This window comes from Sinocyclocheilus rhinocerous, unplaced genomic scaffold (genome assembly GCF_001515625.1).
Source record: "Sinocyclocheilus rhinocerous isolate Xijiao unplaced genomic scaffold, SAMN03320098_v1.1 scaffold677, whole genome shotgun sequence".
NCBI lineage: Eukaryota > Metazoa > Chordata > Actinopteri > Cypriniformes > Cyprinidae > Sinocyclocheilus > Sinocyclocheilus rhinocerous.
In genome coordinates, this window is record NW_015633185.1 from 543273 (window position 1) to 565117 (window position 21845).

Below are 21845 nucleotides of genomic sequence, written 5' to 3' on the forward strand. Positions count from 1 at the left end.
GATTGATTATACAGTGGTAAAAAAGGGGTAATAAAAAAACGAATTATGCATGTTTTTGAGATTACAATATTCTTAGGGAAAAAATAAAAATAATTTAATAAGAATTTTTAAAAAAATAATCATTCAATTATTAATAATTAAAATAATTCCCTAATTTTTGGGGAACAATAATATGATCCCTGTAACTAGTCCTGTGAACCAGACGGGTTCTTCTTCAAATGTGTGCGTGGTGCAATGGAGTGTGAAGTGGTGATTATATGGGCCGCTCTCGCACTTTGTGTGTGTGATTGAGAGAGGCAGAGGCTCCTCCTGCCCGTCAGAGGGAAAGAGGTGCAGAGACCCTCCCTTCAGCATCTACTCCTTCATATGAGCACATAAACTGCAAAATTCCCTAATTTTTGGGGAACAATAATATGATCCCTGTAACTAGTCCTGTATGGAATACACTACTGATCAAAAGTTTGGGGTCAGTATGATTTTAAAATGTTTTTTGATGATTCCTGTGATGTCAAAGTTGAATTTTTAGCAGTCATTACTCCAGTCTTCACTCTCACATGATCCTTCAGAAATCATTCTTTTATGCTCATTTGGTGCTCAAAAAACAAAAATCAGAAAACAAACCAAAAAAAAAAAAATACAAATCTTTTTAGTATCAATGTTGAAAACAGTTGTGCTGCTTAATGTTTTGTTGGATTTTTTAAAATCAGGATTCTTTGATGAATAGAAAGTTAAAAGACCAGCATTTATTTGAAATGTAAATCTTTTGGAACATTATAAATATCTTGACTATTATTTTTACAATTCAGTGTACAATTTAATGCATTCTTACTGAATAAAAGTATTAATTTCTTATTAAGAAAATAAACTTATAGACTCCAAACTTACAAAGGTACAAAAGCTGTCACTGCGGTGGTACCCTTTCAAAAGGTACTAATATGTACACTTTAAGTACTAATATGTAATTTGTATCATTTTTATGTACATAATATTTGTGTAATGTGCATAATTTGAAATGGATTAAAAGTATGTGTGTAGTGGCCTAGCACTATGTCTGTGACACCTGGTATGGACGTTCTTGTACAGGAGATCCGGGAGAGCATGCGCTGCATCAGATACTGGATGAAGCAGGAAAAGTGGGTGAGCTTTGTGCGGGGAAAGAAAGACGAGAGATCCTGGGAACAGCCAAGACCTTGGGCCAGATGACGGATCAGGTGTCAGATGTGCGCGCCAGGTACGCCCCCTTCAGGTGCACCCGGAGAAAATTATAATCAAAGCCCATTATACTGCTGATTCAACCGACTACGAGATTCCTCAGTTCAGCACTTCACACTGAGAGCCAAATGCCACCACATGTTCCTGTGGCGCTCGCGTGAGCTGAATTATGCATTAATGCAGCTGTGTGCCGTTCATAATGATATTCATCACCATTTATATAATGCATTACCCCCGTGTGATGTTTCTCAGGGGCTGTAACTGCTTCTAATTTACAACACGAGAAAGTGTGTCAGGTTTTTCAATAAACACAGTTTAGACGTTGTTTGTTAGTGGTCTAATTCTCCGGGGATTGTTTATCCCTGACTGCTGAGTACAGGAGAAGGAAGGAATGGTCTGGTACAGTTTGGGTCCATGTGTCAGGGATGTTGAAAGCTGGAGTGAAAGTGAAAGATCAGATGCTGGGCTCTGACTTCATTGGAGAGACTATTAGATAGAGATATTATATTATATTATACTGTTTCTTCAGAGGTCAGGGTGCCACCCCTATGGGTATGCAGAAAGCTCAGCAGGTGGGCCAGGGTTTGGATATTCTGGTGGGGAAAGTGGAGAATGCTGCTCGAAAGCTGGAAGCCCTGACCAATGCCAAACAAGCCATCGCCAAGAGGATCGACACGGCCCAGGTCAGTCTTGAAGCATGTTTCCTTAGTGGATTGGTGTGTTCAGTCTTTCTTGAGTGGTGCTCAGTTGGTTTTGCTTGGAGACTCAGTTGACAAGGCAACAAAGTACCAAAGTTATACCCAATCATACCAATATAAACGACTGTCTCTTTAACAACAATGGAATGTATTATTATTAATATATAAGTAATATCATTATTATTGATATTATGTTTGTTATAATTAATACAGGTACAGGACCCAAAATATTCAAAATTATTCAAAATTACATAAGCTGAATTGGAAAATTTGCAGCTTGGATAGTTTCAATCAAGTCACAGATGAATTTCCACCAAAATCTGAGGTTTGAGTCAATGAATGGCCATTGATGTCAACAACAAAAGATATGTGAAGCGTTTTCCCTAAAAGTTCTATTTTTATTTCAGTCTATTGTTAAGATTTTATAATATTGTTCATTTTACTATATTTACAGCTTTGAAGAGATTGTATTTGCATCCCAGAGGACGTGTGGGTACTTAAAATGGTTCCTCTTAATTACAGACATGTCCTCATTTAAAGAGATGTTACATAAATCTGTCTGGTCTGATGTTATTTAGTGGAGATGTGCTGTGACTCATAAGTATTTAAAGGGTGTATAATAGAAAAACAGAAAGAATCCTTGTACTTTGTGCTGTCGGTGCTGTGACAGAAAACCACCGATGAGTTCAGATGACAGCAAACTATATGATTATATAACATTATATAACCTTATGCTGAATGACAATATGACTATAAATATCCCTTCAAATTCAAAACAGGAAATGTTGACAAGTGTCAGTCTAGTATGTTTGTTCTGATAATAAGGGAACAGAAGAGCTTACTTTTGAAGATACTGCTAACTAACTAGTAAGCATAGTTCTAGCGATGCAAAATAAATTAAAAACACACTATTTACTGATAAAATAAAATAAAAAAAACACTATTTTACTTTTAAAATGGCAAATAAAATATTAAATAAATGAACACATTAATATTCACATTTAAGTATGAAAGGATTGTGACAGTAATATCATTTGTAACGGAACTTGTTGTGTGAATGGTTGTTTCTGTACAGAGCTGGCTGGCTGATCCTAACGGTGGTCCGGAGGGGGAAGAGAACATCCATGATCTTCTGGCGGAGGCCAAGCGCATCGCTGACCTGTGTGAAGACCCTAAAGAGAGAGACGACATTCTGCGCTCCATCAGTGAGGTCGCAGGACTCACTGCGAGACTGGTTGAACTTCGTAAAATGTAATTATAGACCTACAGTACATATGGTTAGAGTCCTTTAATTAACAGGAAGATTCAAAGTGTTCTTTCCACTTTTAAAGGACAGATGGTTTGAAGCTTGATATCAGTCATGCCAGTCTGTCATGTTTAGATAATGTTGTGTCTTTGATCAGCACATGAGGAAAAATATGAACTTTACAAACCAGCATCATGTTCATGGTTAGGACAGATTATGTAACCAGGATAATGTGCCTGATGTGACTCTTAGAGCTTTCATAATATTATGAAATTATAAGAATATTTTTTATTATAATTACAATATTATCTTAAATGTTTTTTTTTTTTAGAAAGAATGTATTAAAATCAATCGAAAGTGACAGGAAAGACAATTATAATGTTATTATAAGATTTCTGTTTCAAATAAATGCTGTTCTTAGAACTTTCTATTCGTCAAATAATCTTAAAAAAATGTATCACCGTTTTTACAAAAATATTAAACAACATGTTTGCAACATTAAAAAAAAAATATATATATTTGTTTTAATAAGAAATGTAGATTTGCCATCACAGAAATGTCTCAATGATTCTTTTATTTATTTCTTGTCTTATCCTCATGGTAATTTTGTTATAAATGTGTTTATTTTTTTGTGTTAAATCTCATGTTCTGCCCCTTTTTTGTGCCACAGGGGTAAAGGAGATACTCCTGAGGCTAGAGCGTTGGCCAAACAGATTGGCACAGCTTTGCAGAACTTACAGGCAAAAACTAACCGTGCTGTGGCCAACATGAGACCTGCCAAGACTGCTGTTACACTAGAGGGCAAAATGGAGCAGGCCTTGCACTGGATCAACAACCCTGGAGTGGACGATCATGGAGTAGGTGGGTGGCAAAATGAGGTAAAACATTACCCCTTAAACAAAAAAAGCAGCTTGGCAAAACATTTACATTTAGAATTGAATCAATAACTGTTATTATATCTGTGTCTGTTATTAGTGTAGTAAAATACTCATCTGGTCATCTGAGGCTATTACTTTTCCCCCAAAGGATAACACTGGCATATTGAATGACTTATTCATTCGAATGGAACTGCCCACTTGACTTTGGACCTTTATATGATGTGACAGATGGCTATTTCCTCTGTCCCTGTTGTATTTATGTTCATACTTAAAATATTTCAAACCATAAATAGCTGCTTCGTGTCCTATTCACAGCAGGTCATGTTACATTCAGGTTAACTTAGTCTTGGAGTAACTCTAGACCAGAGCTGCACAGTTTAGTACCGGGGCTTGTCCCAGTTCACGTGCTTACACTATGCACTAAAAGTTTGGGGAAAATCCACAATTTCGAGTGTATGGCAAGACCAGTATTGGGACATACTATCACATCATAAAATTGCATCTTGATACCACAGACCTTGTCATCTTGCTAACTTAATTACCATTCATTGTTAATTAACTTTAAAGGGATAATTCACCCAAAAATGAAAATCACCCCATGATTTACTTACCTTCAAGCAATCCTAGGTGTATATGACATCCTTCTTTCAGACGAATACAATTGGAGTTATATTAAAAAATGTCCAGGCTCTTCCAAGCTTTATAATGGCAGTGAATGGTGGTTGAGATTTTGAAGCAAAATAAAGTGCATCCATCCATCATAAAAAGTACTCCACACTTCCTTCTGAAGTGAATCGATGTGTTTGTGTAAGAAAAATATGCATATTTAAAACTTTATAAACTGTAATCTCTAGCTTCCGCTAACTGTCGTACACACGGTCACGGGAGAGAGGCGTTCCAGCGGATCACGTAGGCGTAGTGTAGCATATGAGAATATGCTAGTCTCGCGAGAACCAAGTTTTGTTTACAGCAAAGGAAAACCAGTCTCCTCTTGGGTTATATTGAAATCCTCCGGTATTTTTCTTTACAAATCCTCTTTTTGTACTTGTACTTTGTAATTCATGACCGGTGTTTTGTTTTGCTCTCTTCTCTGCACTTCTGCGTTCGTCACTTCTCAGAGCTTACGCTACGCCCCACGCCTGCATTCTTCATCTAATAATGACATGGATTCTAATATTGCATACTATTTAAGTGGGATGTTAGTACTTTCAAGTGAAGTAAATAGTTTGCTGAATTATTAGCCAGTCAGTGAAAAATTGTGTATGATTGTCGCATTTTGCACCCTAATGGCAGTCGCATAAGAAATTTCAAATTGGTCATAAAGCAGCTTTTGCCACTGAAGCTAAGTCGATTTTCTGAGCCCAAATGCAGTTTATTTCATGATTCAAAAAGTGTACAAACAAAACAATCACTTTAAAATAAACATAACTTAACTTGATGTGCACCTGACCAAAAAACACCTGACCATAATGAAACCAATGATCCAATGAGAATGAAGCACAATTGAAAACAAATGCACATGGCATAAACACAAGGGAATCTGGTTGGGTGGTCACATATGGACTATGAATGAATGACTACCAATCTTTTGTTTGTCAGAGATATAAAATGTTTAGATTATGATTGTGGCTTAAAGATAAAATGTGTAATGTTTATCAGCTTTAAGCAATTTGTTGGTTAATTTCCCTGAAGAGACTGTCTGTTTTTTCCAAACACTAGTATAATATAGTCAGGAGTGTTGGGAAACCTGTTTGTTTCAGGAGAAATGACACATTTCAATGGGAGCCTGTCATGTCTCTGTCTATAGGCCAGGCTGCCATACGGGGGCTGATAGCAGAAGGCCGTCGGCTGGCAAACTCTCTACCAGGGCCGTACAGACAGGAACTGCTAGCAAAGTGTGAGCGAGTGGAGCAGCTGATGATGCAGTTGGCAGATCTTGCGGCACGGGGAGAGGGAGAGAGTCCTCAGGCGCGCACTGTGGCTGCTCATCTTCTGGATGCAATTAAAGTAAGGCATCGTGTCCCCCTTTTCTATTAAAAGATACCAGTATCTTTCTCACACAGCAGGTATGGGTGAAGCATAATCAGATGCTTAGATTTTCTCAAATAGGAAGTGCAGAGGTCATATCTGCTAGCTTTAGAGTAGTGCTGTACACAAAGCACCAGGGCTTTTAGCTTAATGTAATATATATGACCCTGGACCACAAAACCAGTCATAAGGGTCAATTTTTTTAAATTGAGATTTATACATCATATAGCATCATCTGCATAAATAAGCTTTCCGTTGATGTATGGTTTGTTAGGATAGGACAATATTTGGCCGAGATACAACTATTTGAAAATCTGGAATCTGAGGGTGCCAAAAAATCTAAATACTGAGAAAATCGCCTTTAAAGTTGTCCAAATTAAGTTCTTAGCAATGCATATTACTAATCAAAAATTACGTTTTGATATATTTACGGTAGAACATTTACAAAATATCTTCATGGAACATGATCTTTACGTAATATCCTAATGATTTTTGGCATAAAAGAAAAATCGATAATTTTGACCCATACAATGTTTTTTTGGCTATTGCTAAAAATATACCCAAGCAATTTAAGACTGGTTTTGTGGTCCAGGGTCACATATAAGCAAATGCCACCCTCTGCTGGAAAATATTTGCATTACACAATATTTTTTTCTTATTCTGTTTTCATCAAAAATTTTGTTTTTTTGTTTTTGACTGTAAATTTAAATGACCTCATCATATCATATTTTCCCTTTAAGGATCTCAAGGCAAAAATGCAGGAAGCAATGACCCAGGAGGTGTCTGATGTTTTCAGTGATACAACCACACCAATTAAACTCCTGGCTGTGGCAGCAACTGCGCCTCTTGAGGCCCCCAACAGAGAGGAGGTCAGCTGAATATACAGAGCGCGCAGCATGCTTTTCAGTGACATATCAAATATGCTAATTCACACAAAGCATTCCAAGCCCTAAACCTAATTGTAAAAAGACTTTCGCCATTTTTAGAAGCGAATAAAAACTTTTATTCTTAGGGTTATTTTTTATTTAGAAGGAATTCACAAAATCATTATTTTATAACTAGGTCTAAAATGCATTCAAACATACTCAGTCATTATTTATTCTAATTATTATAGTTACTGTACAGTTATTATAGTTACCTAAAACTAAAACCGTAAAAAAATTATTACTTAAAGAAAAATTTGCGTTAACTAAAATAAAATATAATATAATAAAATTTAGTTGCCAAGGCAACATTTCTCATTTTTGGTTAGTTTAACTTGAAGTGCTAAAATAACTAAAACTAAATAAACTAACAATAATCATTTATAAAAACTACACAGACATATAAAAACTTATTCAAATAACAAAAATACAACAAAATTACTAAAACTTTAAAATTAAAGTGAAAACTAAATATAAAAATGAAAGTTTGATTCAAAATATTAACAAAAACTATGGACCCACTTTATATTAAGTGGCCTTAACTACTATGTACTTACATCAAAAAATTATGTACAGTGTACTTATTGTGTTCATATTGTATTGCAAAACACTTTTGCTGCTATTAAGGTGGGATACGGGTAAGGTTAGGGACAGGTTTGTTGGTATGGGTAGGTTTAAGGGTGGGTTAAGGTGTAAGGGATGGGTCAACAGTGTAATTATAGATCCAATTGCATGTATTTTTAAAAGAACAATGTAAAAACATGTACAAAATAAGTGCATTGTACCAAATGATTAATTTAAATGAAAGCACATCGTTAAGGCCACTTAATATAAAGTGGGGCCAAAAACGATAATAGTATATAAATAAAACTAAATGATTAATTATTTTAAAAAATCATTATAATTAATAACATGAATTATAAAATTGAGTTTTTATATTTTTTCCCCTCTAGGTCTTTGAAGAAAGGGCGTCTAACTTTGAGAATCATGCCAGTAGACTGGGTGCTACAGCGGAGAAGGCTGCTGCTGTGGGAACAGCCAATAAGAGCACAGTTGAGGGCATCCAGGCGGCTGTGAAATCATCCAGAGATCTAACACCTCAGGTATGCAGCTCATATATGTATGTATATACATACGTTACGTATATGTGTGTGTGTGTGTGTGTGTGTGGACGCCCAACTCTGTGCTTATGCCAGAGCTACTTTAAGAGCACATAATGGCATGCTTGACCTGATAGTTGAACATTAGCCACAGTATGGACATTAGCAAAGTCTCCAGGGGCATTCAAGCTTTTTGATGCCAGATAATACCAAATATGATGATGATCTTGAGTGAGACCTCATTCTTAAAAATAAGACTGTGTGAGAAAAGTATTGAGTGTTAAATTATGAGGGTTTCTAAAATAACTAGCTTTTGTATTGTCACAATACAATAAAGTCAGTATTTTTTTCACCACTCACTATTATTGTAATTTAAAACATACAAAACTGTTTTCTTTGTTAAAAAGTGGGACTTTTCACATTACTGTAAGTTTGACAGCCTTTGTAAAAAAAAAAAAATCAACATTTTTCCAATATCAAAGATATATCCGTGCACAGCATTTTTGCTGTTTATTAATAATTCTACCAATAAAGGCTTTCAGAATGAGTACTATTAAGCTGGTTGTGAACGAATGTGTTTGTTTGACGTGTGTATCTGTCTTTTGTTGTTCTCATGAGCAGGTCACTTCTGCTGTACGCATTTTGCTGAAGAACCCTGGCAACCAGGCTGCATACGAGCACTTTGAGACCATGAAGAACCAATGGATTGACAACATTGAAAAAATGACCAGTAAGCAAAAGCTCATATCACAGCCCTCTACGGACACCTTGGCAATTGAATCGCCATTGGCTAGTAAATTTTTTTGTTTACTCGCCAGAATGAAATTTATTAGCAATTGGCTAATATTAGACATAATTTAGTCGCCCAGAGTGAAGATTTAGTCGCATATGCGAGTGATTTACTCGCAATGTAGAGGGTTGTATCATATGAAATACCACATGAAATCTTTTGAAAATCATTGAAATATTCAAAATCTTTATTCCAGGTCTTGTGGATGAAGCCATTGACACTAAATCCCTCTTGGATGCTTCAGAGGATGCCATTAAGAAAGACATTGATAAATGCCGGGTGGCAATGGCTAACGTTCAGCCCCAGATGTTGGTTGCAGGGGCCACCAGCATTGCCCGGCGGGCTAACAGGGTCCTTCTGGTGGCCAAACGGGAAGTGGAGAACTCAGAGGACCCTAAATTCAGAGAACTGGTCAAAGCTGCTACAGATGAACTTGGTAGAACAATCTCACCCATGGTTATGGCTGCTAAAGCCGTGGCAGGAAACATCCAGGATCCAGGTCTTTTTTTTTTTTTTTTCTGGATACATTTATAGAAAACTATTTCTTCCTGTTACTGACAGAAATCTTTTTCTCCTAATGATCAGGTTCTCAAAAGAGCTTCCTGGACTCTGGCTACAGGATATGCAGTAATTTATGAGGAGTATTTTTAGGTTTAAGTATCATTCAACTCATTGTAACAAATCTGTCAAAGCTGCTTTTTTTTGGAGAACCCATCATGAATTTCATCTTATCTTGTTGGGGGCTTTGCTTGTTTGCTCTCTGTCCAAAATTAACCTCCCAGTTTCTATCCTCAACTTTATGCGAGAATAGATCAGTTACATGATTTTCAGTTGACATTATAAACCCTGTGGCAGACGTTACCCAGCAGGACCCAGAATGCTGCCTCTCCCAGTCATCCTAAACCCAGCTGTTCCCACAATCATGTCCTGGGAATCTCCATGCAGTGCCTCTCGTACTAACTCTGTCCTTCTTTCTCCGTGCTGGATCCTTCCTTCCCCCCCCTCCATCTCCTCCTCCTTCCCAGCCTCCCCAGCCTGAAGTGACAGACGAGGGTTTTGAGGCCGCTGAGGCAGAAGTAGATATAGACGATGAGGAGGAATTCACAGACAACGAGGATGATTTTGAGCCAGAGCTGCTCTTAATGTCTTCCAGTCAGCCAGTTAACCAGCCCATTCTGGCCGCTGCGCAGTCTTTGCACCAGGAGGCTCGCAAGTGGTCCAGTAAGGTAGTCTGCTTTCTGGCCCCGGTGGGCCGGAGCATCCCTTCTGCATCCAGATATTACTGTGGGAATGCTGAAACCAGATAGCTGCTGCTGCTGCTGTTGCTTCACACTTGGGTCCGGTGTGTTTTTTTGCTGCTGGGGGTTGCCAATGACCGCGACTGGAATGGCAAGTTTGTTGTGCATTTCTTGGACAAACTGATACTGGCTTCACGAGTCACTTCCCTGCTCATTTCTGATAGTGTCACACCTCGGTGTGAACGAGGAGCCATTCACTCAACCGCTGCTGCCAAACACTCTGCTTTTGCCATCCTGTGAAGCCATGGATGACAGTTTCCCAATGACTTCGGAATTACACGTGTAGAAGTCATGTCACATGCCTGTTTGTTTGTTGCGCACTTTTTCTAACCATTTAAATGAACCATGTCAAAGCCATTGTAAGATGTTACATTTTAACACACTGAAACTTTGCCGATCAAATGTATATTCAGATTTTTGATTTGTTTATTTTTTAATAATTATGATTTATCCGTTAAATGTACACCATATTGTTGACAAGCTGGAGGAAAATACATTAGATTCTATGGAGCCCCTAAAGTTACGTTTCCAGAAAACATTACCCTTCTCATGCAGACAAGAGAACTCTGGAACTTACTTCCGTCACGGATAAAAAAATAAAAAAAGGTATAATTTTTATCTTACAAACTTTTATTTTCTTGCATTTGTGAGATATAAACTCAGAATTTTGAGATATAAACTTGCAATTGCAAGGAAGAATATCAGAATTGTGAGATAAAGAGTCGCAATTACCTTTTTAAAAATTCTTTAAAAAAAACTGAATTGATATATACTCAGAATTCCAAGAAAAAAGTCAGAATTGCGAGAGATGTAAACTTTTTTTTTTTGGCCGAAAATTGTGCAAACCAAAAAACTTTCATGATGGGAAACTTGTGCACCCACATGGGAAAAGCAGATTTACAAAATGGTAACAAGCATGCAAATGCTTTTCCATCTGCACAGAAAATTTTTTTAATTATTGTATTTCTCACATTTAGTCCAAACAAATGTGACTTCTGGAGACATGATAAACCTATACAAATCATTTTAAAAATGCATGACTGATGTGCACTGGATGAATATGACCTGATTCTAAACACTATTTCTTTGTCTTTGTGACATTTTAGAGTGTTAAAGATAGAAGTTAGACACATAGCTAGAGCTCATCAACTATCGCAGATTAAAAATGGGCAAAAATGATCTACATGAACAATCAAAGTACATCTGTAATCAAACTCTTATTTAAAGTCCTTATGCTAAGTCTGCATGGGCTTTTTTCTTCTTAGGGTAATGACATCATTGGAGCAGCTAAGCGCATGGCCCTGCTCATGGCGGAGATGTCTCGTCTGGTGCGTGGAGGCAGTGGGAATAAACGTGCCCTCATTCAGTGCGCCAAGGACATCGCCAAGGCCTCCGATGAGGTCACACGGCTGGCTAAGGAGGTAGCCAAGCAATGCACCGACAAACGGATTCGCACAAACCTGTTGCAGGTCAGTGGCGCAAATATCAGTAGTAGTAGAGCGCTGGTAGAAGAATATTTGCAAATTGGCTTATTTTGTCAAGTAAATGTCATGTTTCAATGTTTATTCCAGGTTTGTGAGCGTATCCCAACTATTAGCACTCAGCTGAAGATCCTGTCCACTGTAAAGGCCACTATGCTGGGACGTACAAACATCAGTGAGGAAGAATCTGAGCAGGTGAGGAGACAAGGCACATTCACAAACATCTTGAATGAAGGATTTATTGGATTGGAATTAAAATGATTGTTTGGTTTTAAGGCCACCGAGATGCTTGTGCACAACGCGCAGAACCTCATGCAGTCCGTGAAGGAGACGGTTAGAGAAGCAGAAGCCGCCTCCATCAAGATCCGCACAGATGCGGGGTTCACTCTTCGCTGGGTCCGAAAGACCCCCTGGTACCAGTAAACTGAGGACTAGTTGTTTTCAATTAGCAATTCGCATCCTTGCCTTTTCAAGCGTCTGAGATCTGATGAGGGGTGGCAAAAAAAAGCACCCTATCTGATTCTTATACTTTTGGACAGCAGTGTTTGGCTCTAGTTTCGGGGAGACTGGTATTACTTATTTTTATTTACTTGCTGGTATGGGTACTTGGTACACCTAAACTGCTCCTTACGGAGGCTATTTTTGTCCTGAAAGTTTGCTGTAGTTACCTTTTTCTCACACTACTGAGGTACAGTGTAGGAGTATACAGGAAGCACATTTTTAAATATATATTTTTGGTATGTTGGGTTTCCAAATTCCACGTATATATATATATATTTTTTGCAATTAAAAGTTTTCTATTTTGTACTGGAGAAAAATGGCATGATGCCTCTCTCGAACAATGTTGGGAGTTCATGATGAAATTTACTTTAAATTAGTTTTTGACAATTAAATTTTCTTATTGAAAATGTATATATTTATATTTCTTATTTCATCAGAACATCACAGATCACTTTTTAGTCGCAAATATACAACACATACAATGTTGTAAGTTTTACTTTGCTATTCACAAACCCTTTGGCTGGTTGTTTTTAAAGTTATAATTCACTATAATTAACTGTTATTTGCTCATATTTATAATGGACTTTTGCTTAGCTATTTATTAAATATGATAATGCCTTTTTTGATGGGTCATGCCATTACAGAGATGTATTTTGCATGGCATGGTTGATGCCAAAGATTTTGTTTTTTTTAAACTTAATATCCATTAGCTATCAAATGAACACATCTATGGTGTAAATCTATATAGGCATGGGAAAGCTTGGATAGTTAACACTGAAATTCTTTATACTTCATCCACACTTAACTCTTCTTTCTGTTAAGCTTGTGAGAGAGTGAATGATTATTTAAATTTCTTAACTGAAAAGCACAATCCTCACAACAGTTGAACTGTTCTCTCTCAACTCGGTTTACAGCTGTAATTTTGTACGTTTCTCTCAGTGTGATTCTGTTTGCGATTGTAGTATATCGATGATGGAGTTGTCTTAATGTTTTCACCCATTTAAATAGAATGGGTAACAAGACCCAGGTGGCTTGTTTATATGTGATACCTATGTGTTTGGAGATGCTTAAAAGGCGTAGTTTTCCCAAAAATGAAAAGTCTGTCAACACCCCTCGTGTTGTTTTAAAACGGAAAATGTTTTTGTCTGCAATGAAAGTCAGTGGGGTCCAGAACATGTTGTTTTGGACCCTACTGACTTTCAATGTATGGACAAAAACCAGTCAGTCACATAGGTTAATGAGTAAATTACAGATTTTGAATTTTTTCGTGAACTGCCGTTTTAAGGACAGTAAATTTACAGTATAGAATCAAATGTGTGGAAATTGTGCAATTATAGTATGAAAAACTTTTAATTATTAGCTGAAGATGCACTCTGAATCTGTACAGCTACACGGACACTATCATGATGCTTCACTGCCTTGCATTCACTTAAAAACTCTTATCTACAACATATACATTTGAAAGAGTACCTTTTCAGCCCCCAATATAGTGCCTCGTTATGAAAGTTTACAGGGCTGTATTTGTATGTGTAATAGCATGTTGTGGGTTCTGATGACATTTTGAAAGGGTGAAATTACTGCTTTGTGAATGTAAATATGACACTAATGTTGACCTTTTTTGAAAAGTCACATAAAAAAAACATATTTTGTGCCTCAGATTAATAAAAAAAATTCTGTTAAGGTGTTTTGTTTGGAAACTTCATTCGCAAAATATGTCAATAAAGGGACAAGTTACTTTCTAATTTGTAAAAGGTACTGCACTTCAATAATTAGAGATTAAAGGACTCATTTGATTGTAACTTCCAAGACATTCATTGCTAATACTTTCAAACATATTCAAGTGAAGCTATAATAAACAGTTATGATTCAGAAGTGGAAACACACAAAGACCTCATTTTGTTTGCAAACTTTATAAATCTGAAGGCTTTTGGTTTAAATACATATTTTAAAATGCAGTTCCCTTGACATTTTACAAAATAATGCAATTGTGTGTCCTTGTGTGCAAATCGTCAAAACTTCATTAAGGTGTCAGACCTGCACATCTAGCGTATCACTGCAGGTGAGCGCAACAGAACAGATTATCACTTGTGCTCATAATGGCTCCATAGTGCTTGTATGTGGCAAACTACTTTAAGCGTAAATTGTCTTTCAAGCAGATACAGCTTTCATTCACCTCTGAGCATTGATGTGCTTGTATGGTAGATTGCATCATTGTAAATATGTCCTGCTGTAAGCATGACTGTTCTTTTAAAGAAAGGCCATTTGAGTGTGTGAGGCCTCCTCAATATATATATATATATATTTTAATTCAAAGGCCACTGAACTGGCAAATAAATTTAAATGAAAAAATAAGGCCTGTGAATATGTGCAGAAACTCAGGTATTGTGTTGTGCCAATATCAAAGACTGTAGAGCAGTATTGTGATTAATGTAATGTGTTTCTGGCAGAGATTTACCATAACTTAAGTCTAACATAATACAGTGTTAATACATTATACATTATAATATGGAATGTTGTTGATATGAAGTGAAAGATTCCCAAAGAAAATGCTCTCCCAATACTCTCCAATGGAAAGACTTTAACTTCTTGCAAATTGCCAGTTACTTCCCACAAAACAAGAAAGATCAAAATTACAATAACAAATGTAACTGCGATGTTTTAAAAAATAAAGGGAGACTGTGCACAAGGTTGCAATCCTGTATGATTTGTCACTTAGAAAATGGCACCTCTAATATACCTCTTTTGGCATATCATTGTGATACTCTGCAGCTGGCCTCATGTTCTGACCTGGAACTTCCCAGCTTTGGTCACATATTTCACACCCTTGAATGGTTTATATTTTTCTCCGTACATGTCTAGACGATTGACTTTCAATCCTGTGAAGCAGACGAGAGAGTGAAGTAAGCATAACTGTATTTATATAACACATTTGAACACAAAACAGCATTTTAAGGTGCTTTACATAACATACGGTGTCTGAAAATGGGATTTTTGTTTTTAGTCATTATTCAAATAAGCAAGCTTGTGACATCGACCATGTGAACTCCCTCTCTACAAAAGATCAGATTTATTTCAGTGTCATTCTCATTGCATTCTCAATGCTCATTGGATCATATGATCATTTTACATAAACTTGTGAAGCTTTAACGCTTAATAAAGTTCAAAAGCCTTTTTTTCTTAAAAATATATATATAAATCTTTTGTGTCATTCTGAATATCTTTACTGTCATTTTTGATCAATTTAATGCATCCTTGCTGAATAAAAGTAAAAAGTATTTTAAAAAAAATTTATTAACCCTAAGCATTTGATGGTAGTGTATTTCAGCGATTACATACAAACATGTGGAAGGAGATGAAAATAAATGTATAAAAAAAGTGAACAAATAATAAATTAAGTAGGGTTATAGCAGCTTATTATGCTTTTTAAAAGTGTGTTAATAACAACGGTTTATCACAAGGTCCTGCTGGCGATGAATAACGACCAAAGCTGATAAAGGACCCTAGCCTACCTGAGATGGCTAACTGCTGGATTTTCAGGTCAATGTTCAGACTTGGGTTCTCCTCTGGTTTAGGAGCTCCAGACTGCAGACTTAGACTTCCTTTCAGATTGGGAAGCTTCTGGGGGTTAAGTTTCCCTATATCCCACAACAAAATCTACAAGACAACAGTCAGAACTATTAGCCAACATCGAAGGGAAAAATAATGTTTCAAATGATCAAAAGCTGTGACATTACTAGAATAACACAACTACAATAAGTCAATGAAAATGGAAAACAAAGAGTTGCATCTGACCTTTGTGACGGGGTCATAGTTGTAGGTTCCCTGAGTCGCACTGAGGTTGGCACTGAGAACCACTTTGGGCATGTGTACGGTCACTACCAAACACTCCACAGTCTTTCCCATGGTCTGCTTGGGACCCACAGTGATGTCCAGTCTTCCTGAAGATCCAGTCTCAAAGAAACTGATGTTCTGCTTCACATATATCGGGATTGCTACGAGGCTGCAAAAACAAGTAAAAAATTTTTTACTTTTAATGGCCAATATCTAAACATCTTTAATACATGTTTTAAGTTTATTGCTAAACCATTTACTTCAGATCAACGCTTACTTTTGCGCACTGATGTGATACGACATGAGCTGAAAGTTTCCATCGGGGGGAATGAAAGAGATAACTCTCTCACTTTCCCATCTCTTATAACGGACGCACGGATGAAAGCTCACGTCGTCCAGGAGCCTGGGGTTCTGTGGATGGGGAACATACAGTTTTGTTAAAAAAAAAGTGTTTTCCTTGCAAAAATATGCTGAAAAGTAAACGTGCCATATAGTCCCTTGATTAAAATGAGATCATAAAAGCTGCATGCATAATAATTGTAAAATTAGAGGAATGTTGATTTCAATAGTTTTAGATAAGAGTATAATGTGTATAATGCTTCATCTTTCTGTCCTCAAGATACTCAGTCCTCAGGTGCATTTTTTAAATGCATGTTATAGTTATTGTGAACAATTTATCTGACTGTGTGTGTTTCATTTATATATACTGACCTCATAATGTTTAAAGAAAATGTCATAACTGGACCTTTTGGTGAAAACACAGCTCCTACAAGCTTGCATTCATCTGCTTTCATTTTTGAGTGCAATGGCCACATCTCAAAATCTAATTAACAACCAATGGACAGATCCAATTCTCCACCCTACATTTTCCCAATAATACATCATAATATGAAAGAAAAGACCTGTCGCTAATTTGGTTTCATCACAACTTTTTTAATATAACACACCATAAATGAGAGGGTAAGGTCTGGCATTCCAGAAAGCTTGACACAAGCATCAATAACTCCCTGGATTTCTGCAAAAACTGTAGTTCCTGAAACAGAAGAGTACACCAACATTAACCTTGAAAGGAAGTACATACCTCCAGTATTATGCATTGAAGTGAACAATCTAACTGTGAAATCAAACTGAAAATTAGCACCAAAATATTCTTACCAGACTTATCCAGGATGGCATCGATTTCTTCCACCACATCAAAGTAAGCCTCATTATTGGTATATTTCACACCTGCTCTTCTCCATGGAATATTGGAGAGCTGACCGGATTTCTGCAAAAACTGTAGTTCCTGAAACATTGCATTGATGCATTGACGTGAACAATCTAACTGTGAAATCAAACTGAAAATTAGCACCAAAATATTCTTACCAGACTTATCCAGGATGGCATCGATTTCTTCCACCACATCAAAGTAAGCCTCATTATTGGTATATTTCACACCTGCTCTTCTCCATGGAATATTGGAGAGCTGACCAGTAGGGAGGGTTTCGCCAACATTACTACTGCCTGAAGATTATGAATCATTTAGATTCTCAACATCACATGGCCATAAACAAAACACTCAGGCATGTGGTGTCTTACCTGTGATGGTGTTGACCATCGATCGCAGGATTGTGGGAGGTCTGATGAGTTCTTTCAAGATGTTGGATTCTGTAGCGAGGGGGAAGCCGTTATCCAACATTTCCTCCAAGAGCTCATAGACTATGACCACATTATCCTTGATAGTGGTCTCAGAACATTCTCCAAAATAGTCCTGCATAAATGATTATAAAGCACCATATTATTCAACACACATTCTATACAAAACATCGCCAATAAAACGCACACCAAGTTTGCTGAATAAAAGCATTAATTATTTAAAAAATCTTACTGAACCCAAACTTTTGACTGTAGCGTATGTTAGGATATATTTTCTACGCCACACCGTCAGTGGGTTATTGATACCTGAAATGTCTCTGCGACTCGATGCAGAAATTCTATTACAAAGAGTGGAGGCACTTCTGTTTGGATGACAGAAACAAAGAAGATCTTCTCACGGTAGATGTTTATGAGATAGTGATGAGGGGTGCGGATGACAGGAGGCACATTGTCAGGTTCCACTGCCTTCTCCCGTGCTTCGAAAAAATAATCGCAGACGGAGCGGCTTATGACACTCTTCCAGTGTTTCTCCAGGAATAAATCGCCAGCATTGTTTATCAAAAACAAGCTGTGAATCATGATGAGGGCTGGAATTTCAACAGGATGAAAATGGGACAATGAGAATGGGAGTCACTTTGCTAACAGCAGGTATGAGCTATTATGTTATTCCAGTGTGTGGAGAGATATAAGCCTAGAAGACAAAGAATTTTTATAACACTGGTTATACAAACTAAATATAAAAGAGTTGTTGGGATAACTGTTGGGAAAATAATACTCATTAAACCCATATTTTATATTCATGTACAATAATAAAACGTAGTATTTAAGTGAATAATCAAAGTGTGTATGAGAACATTATGCTAGGTAAACTCACACACAAATGTATTCATAATAATAATAATTTGTTACATTTATATAGCGCTTTTCTGGGTACTCAAAGATCTTTACATGAAAGGGGGGGAATCTCCTCAACCACCACCATTTACCCATTTATTGTTTTACGCATTTATATCTTCCTAATCTGCTTTATAGTCACTATCCAAGTGAAATACTCTATATAAGAAATAAAACAATATTCTTATTGCTTACAGTAATTAGATTAGTGGCTTTAAAGCAGATTACAATATTATCCATATTATATCAACGTTTATCCCTCTATAATCACTTAAATAATACAAATAAATAATTAATTTGAAAAGAAATTATATTGACCAGAGGTTAGGTATAAATGTTGTTCACTGTGCACTTTATGAAGCTACATTTCAGGTCCTGAGCTCTGTGCAAACAACTTTATCATACAATTTCAATTTCAAACCTATCTATTTGCGCTGGTCGCAAACAAACTTGTAACACAGATATTACTAGAATTTTAAAGACAATGCAGGACTGTGTGATAGCTAACATGAACAATAATTACTCAGAAAATACCAAAAACAAAAGCATAAAGTTTTGTTTCCTGAAAGAAGAGTTACAGGATATCCTATATCTACCTATTATTTAAGGCTATAATGTTCAGGCGAACAAACACGGGCAGTCGGTTGTTCATAACTACACATATCTAAACTTATTTATTTCTAAATAATACTTACCTATAGGCAGCTGTCTCGATTAATGTTTTCGGGCAGTATCCCCCCGCTTGCAATGTGGCAGATGTGTCACTCCTCCTTCACGGTTCATGCGTTCGAATCTAAGCCTGTCGCGAATTTATATTAAAGTAGTTTTAAAACACAAACAATCGCTTCTCGTGAAAAAAGCTTAAGGTCAAAGATGTTAAATGATACCTCTGCAAAGCACGTGTTTAATTAAAGTTTATATTAGCTTGGGAATGTATTTTTTGTCCCGGCAATACACAGGGACAGCTATGTGCTGTGTTAAATTTTTCTCTCCACGGCTAGAATCATTTCCCCAAATCGGTTCTTTTGAACAACTCTTTTCAAAGAACAGTCAAATGAACAGATTCACTGGTTCTTTACATTATCACGTGGTTCCTGGCGTGTAGAAACACTCTGTTTATTACGTTTTTTTATTAAAATTTATTAAAATGGTAGTTAATTTACAAATTCATACATTTGCAGTAGGATTTATTTGTAACATTTCTGTTATTTGGCTATTAAAGTAACTTCCACCATGTTAGTAAAATCTTCGGTTCACTCGCGATATTTACTGACTCACTGAACAGGAAATCGAATGCTTTTATTAGCAGCTCACTCATCGGTCCTCGGCACATTACGAAACGGATGTGATCGAGAGACACGATTCTCAGTTCAGTGGGCCCGTGAGAACAGCTCGGACCGTTTCAGTCCGGTTCGTGAAGGAATAGTTCTGAACGGTTTTGTGAATCGATTCAGTGAAAAGATTCAATTCAAAAGAACTATCCGCCAGCCGCGTCTCCAGATGCTTCACTCGTTTAACAAGGTGTCTAGAGACCTCCAATACAGCATGGCGTCCGATGAACCTAAACCCAAGAGGATTAAACTCGAGGAAAAAAAGCTCAGGTACAGTAAACACAAGCATCGGCTGAACAGTGTAGAATGACAGAGTCAAACGTGTGTTTGGTATTTTATTAAACACGGGGTGGTTTGTTTGCGAGCACTTTTGGGTCAGAGGTCTAGTCTGCGTGTCACTTAAAGTCCATGTGCTGTCAATTCAGTGCTTTCTCTCAAAAGCACATTGTTGTTGCATTGGAGAGGAATATATCGGGCATTTTCCCATTATAGAGTAATGCCGATGAATCGGTTCGGTTATGCTGCAAAGCCTAAATCGCAAACTCGTGATCATGTAGCATTTCTTTATGAGTGAACAACATCCAAAGCGTTCCACAATCACTTTAATTGTACATAGGCGGCTGGTGAGTGCGTATGATTAATGCTTTTGAACATCCGTTGTCCTTGAGTGTTTTATATCGACCACTGGAGTGCGTCCCTCCGGCTCCACGTGTCGTTTGTTATGCAGTCGGGCTCTGCTGCACAAAAAGTCTTCCTGCTGTATGCTGCCACAAAATTAAGGAACACGCATGCATATATAACATCAATACATGCATGAATACACAATATAGTTTATGCTCGATGCACAAATGTTGGTTGCAAGTTGTGTAGATCATTTTCCGGCTGGTATTTCTGTCCCAAACCTATTGACACCCGCTTTCTCAGACATGCGGTGCCTTTAGCAGTGTTGTCATAACGAAATATCAGTCATGACTAATGTAAGTTATCGTAACGTTATTCATTCGTCTAATGGCTATTGAGAATAGATGTCAATGCTTGCACACTGTCATGTATGAATACGGTTAGGTCACAGCTGGATATTGGGCATTATTGTTTGTATTTGCACATTGGGTGGCAAGTGTAGTATTTACGTTTAATATGTACATTTAAGTTTATTTTTACATTTGGCCCCACATTTTTACCCACAAAAAGCTTAAACGGGGAACAACTGAGCCCCTCCTATTAGTCAGCCAATCAGCAGTCGATGCTTCTGCGCGTTCAGCCAATCAGCAGCCAGGTGCTCTTGTATGGCGCACACTCCATGCCAAAATCAAACGTCCGAACGACCGACCGATCGAACGACAAACCGAACGTCTATCCGAACATCTTGTACTTTGAGCGTCTTATGGCGCGGGTGACCCACGTGACGACCTGACGCGACGTCAGCGTCTTGAAATTAGCTGTTTTTTAAACATGTAAAGAGACATGCTGCTGTGTAAAGGCTATAAATGGACTTTACAGGCAATACATATAGATATTGTTCACCTAAAACAACACTAAAATATATTTTTTCTGAATCCTGTGCTTGAGTATGTTTTACTATCAAAGAGCAGACATACTGTACGTTTTTATTGTTTATAGTATTATACAATGTTCACAGTGTTAATAGGATAACTCTTGAATGGATTAGCAGTCTGAATGAATCGCTTGAACAAATGACTCAAATGTTCACTCATTAACACAGTCACTTGCTGCCACCTACTGGCGGTTTACTCTTTACTTTTAAAATTTAATTTATTCCTGTGATTCAAAGCTGAATTTTCAGCGTCATTACTCCAGTGTTCTGTGAAATCACTCTAATATGTTGATTTGCTGATCAAGAAACATTTCTGATTATCAATATAGGAAACAGTTGTGCTTCTTCATTATTTTTATGGAAACCATAACCATATTAAAATTCAAAATACCATTAAAACACACACACACACACACACACACACAAACACGGGGATAAACACAT

At 37.0% G+C, this 21845-nt stretch overlaps 3 protein-coding genes across 4 annotated transcripts in view; 2 read left to right on the forward strand and 1 right to left on the reverse strand.

The window, feature by feature from the left end:
• The window catches only part of LOC107743588 (vinculin-like), a 44285-nt gene extending 32075 nt beyond the window's left edge, over nucleotides 1-12210 (forward strand). The window contains exons 8-22 of the mRNA XM_016556919.1: nucleotides 1084-1231; nucleotides 1742-1895; nucleotides 2986-3161; nucleotides 3827-4017; nucleotides 5842-6041; nucleotides 6803-6931; nucleotides 7939-8088; nucleotides 8707-8815; nucleotides 9072-9374; nucleotides 9461-9502; nucleotides 9584-9690; nucleotides 9784-10101; nucleotides 11439-11642; nucleotides 11745-11849; nucleotides 11931-12210. Coding sequence (XP_016412405.1) covers nucleotides 1084-1231; nucleotides 1742-1895; nucleotides 2986-3161; nucleotides 3827-4017; nucleotides 5842-6041; nucleotides 6803-6931; nucleotides 7939-8088; nucleotides 8707-8815; nucleotides 9072-9374; nucleotides 9461-9502; nucleotides 9584-9690; nucleotides 9784-10101; nucleotides 11439-11642; nucleotides 11745-11849; nucleotides 11931-12077 — 2483 coding nt within the window. The 3' untranslated portion in view covers nucleotides 12078-12210. The remainder of the gene's footprint in view (nucleotides 1-1083; nucleotides 1232-1741; nucleotides 1896-2985; nucleotides 3162-3826; nucleotides 4018-5841; nucleotides 6042-6802; nucleotides 6932-7938; nucleotides 8089-8706; nucleotides 8816-9071; nucleotides 9375-9460; nucleotides 9503-9583; nucleotides 9691-9783; nucleotides 10102-11438; nucleotides 11643-11744; nucleotides 11850-11930) is intronic.
• A 1839-nt stretch (nucleotides 12211-14049) lies between these two features.
• LOC107743512 (AP-3 complex subunit mu-1) lies at nucleotides 14050-19505 on the reverse strand. 2 transcript variants are annotated; one of them, XM_016556752.1, is made up of 10 exons: nucleotides 19211-19505; nucleotides 17928-18208; nucleotides 17565-17736; nucleotides 17417-17489; nucleotides 17142-17206; nucleotides 16934-17019; nucleotides 16264-16397; nucleotides 15948-16155; nucleotides 15665-15809; nucleotides 14050-15031 (listed from the first exon to the last, which is right to left on the reverse strand). In XM_016556752.1, exons 2-10 carry the CDS (start codon nucleotides 18198-18200, stop codon nucleotides 14931-14933), a joined length of 1257 nt encoding a protein of 418 aa, XP_016412238.1. In that variant the 5' UTR covers nucleotides 18201-18208; nucleotides 19211-19505; the 3' UTR covers nucleotides 14050-14930. The 2 variants fall into 2 exon arrangements, with proteins under 2 accessions (XP_016412238.1, XP_016412239.1); XM_016556753.1 differs by lacking the exon at nucleotides 17142-17206 and having other exon boundaries at nucleotides 14051-15031; nucleotides 17352-17489.
• A 369-nt stretch (nucleotides 19506-19874) lies between these two features.
• The window catches only part of adka (adenosine kinase a), a 163611-nt gene continuing 161640 nt past the window's right edge, over nucleotides 19875-21845 (forward strand). Inside the window, exon 1 of the mRNA XM_016556754.1 lies at nucleotides 19875-20116. Coding sequence (XP_016412240.1) covers nucleotides 20016-20116 — 101 coding nt within the window. The 5' untranslated portion in view covers nucleotides 19875-20015. The remainder of the gene's footprint in view (nucleotides 20117-21845) is intronic.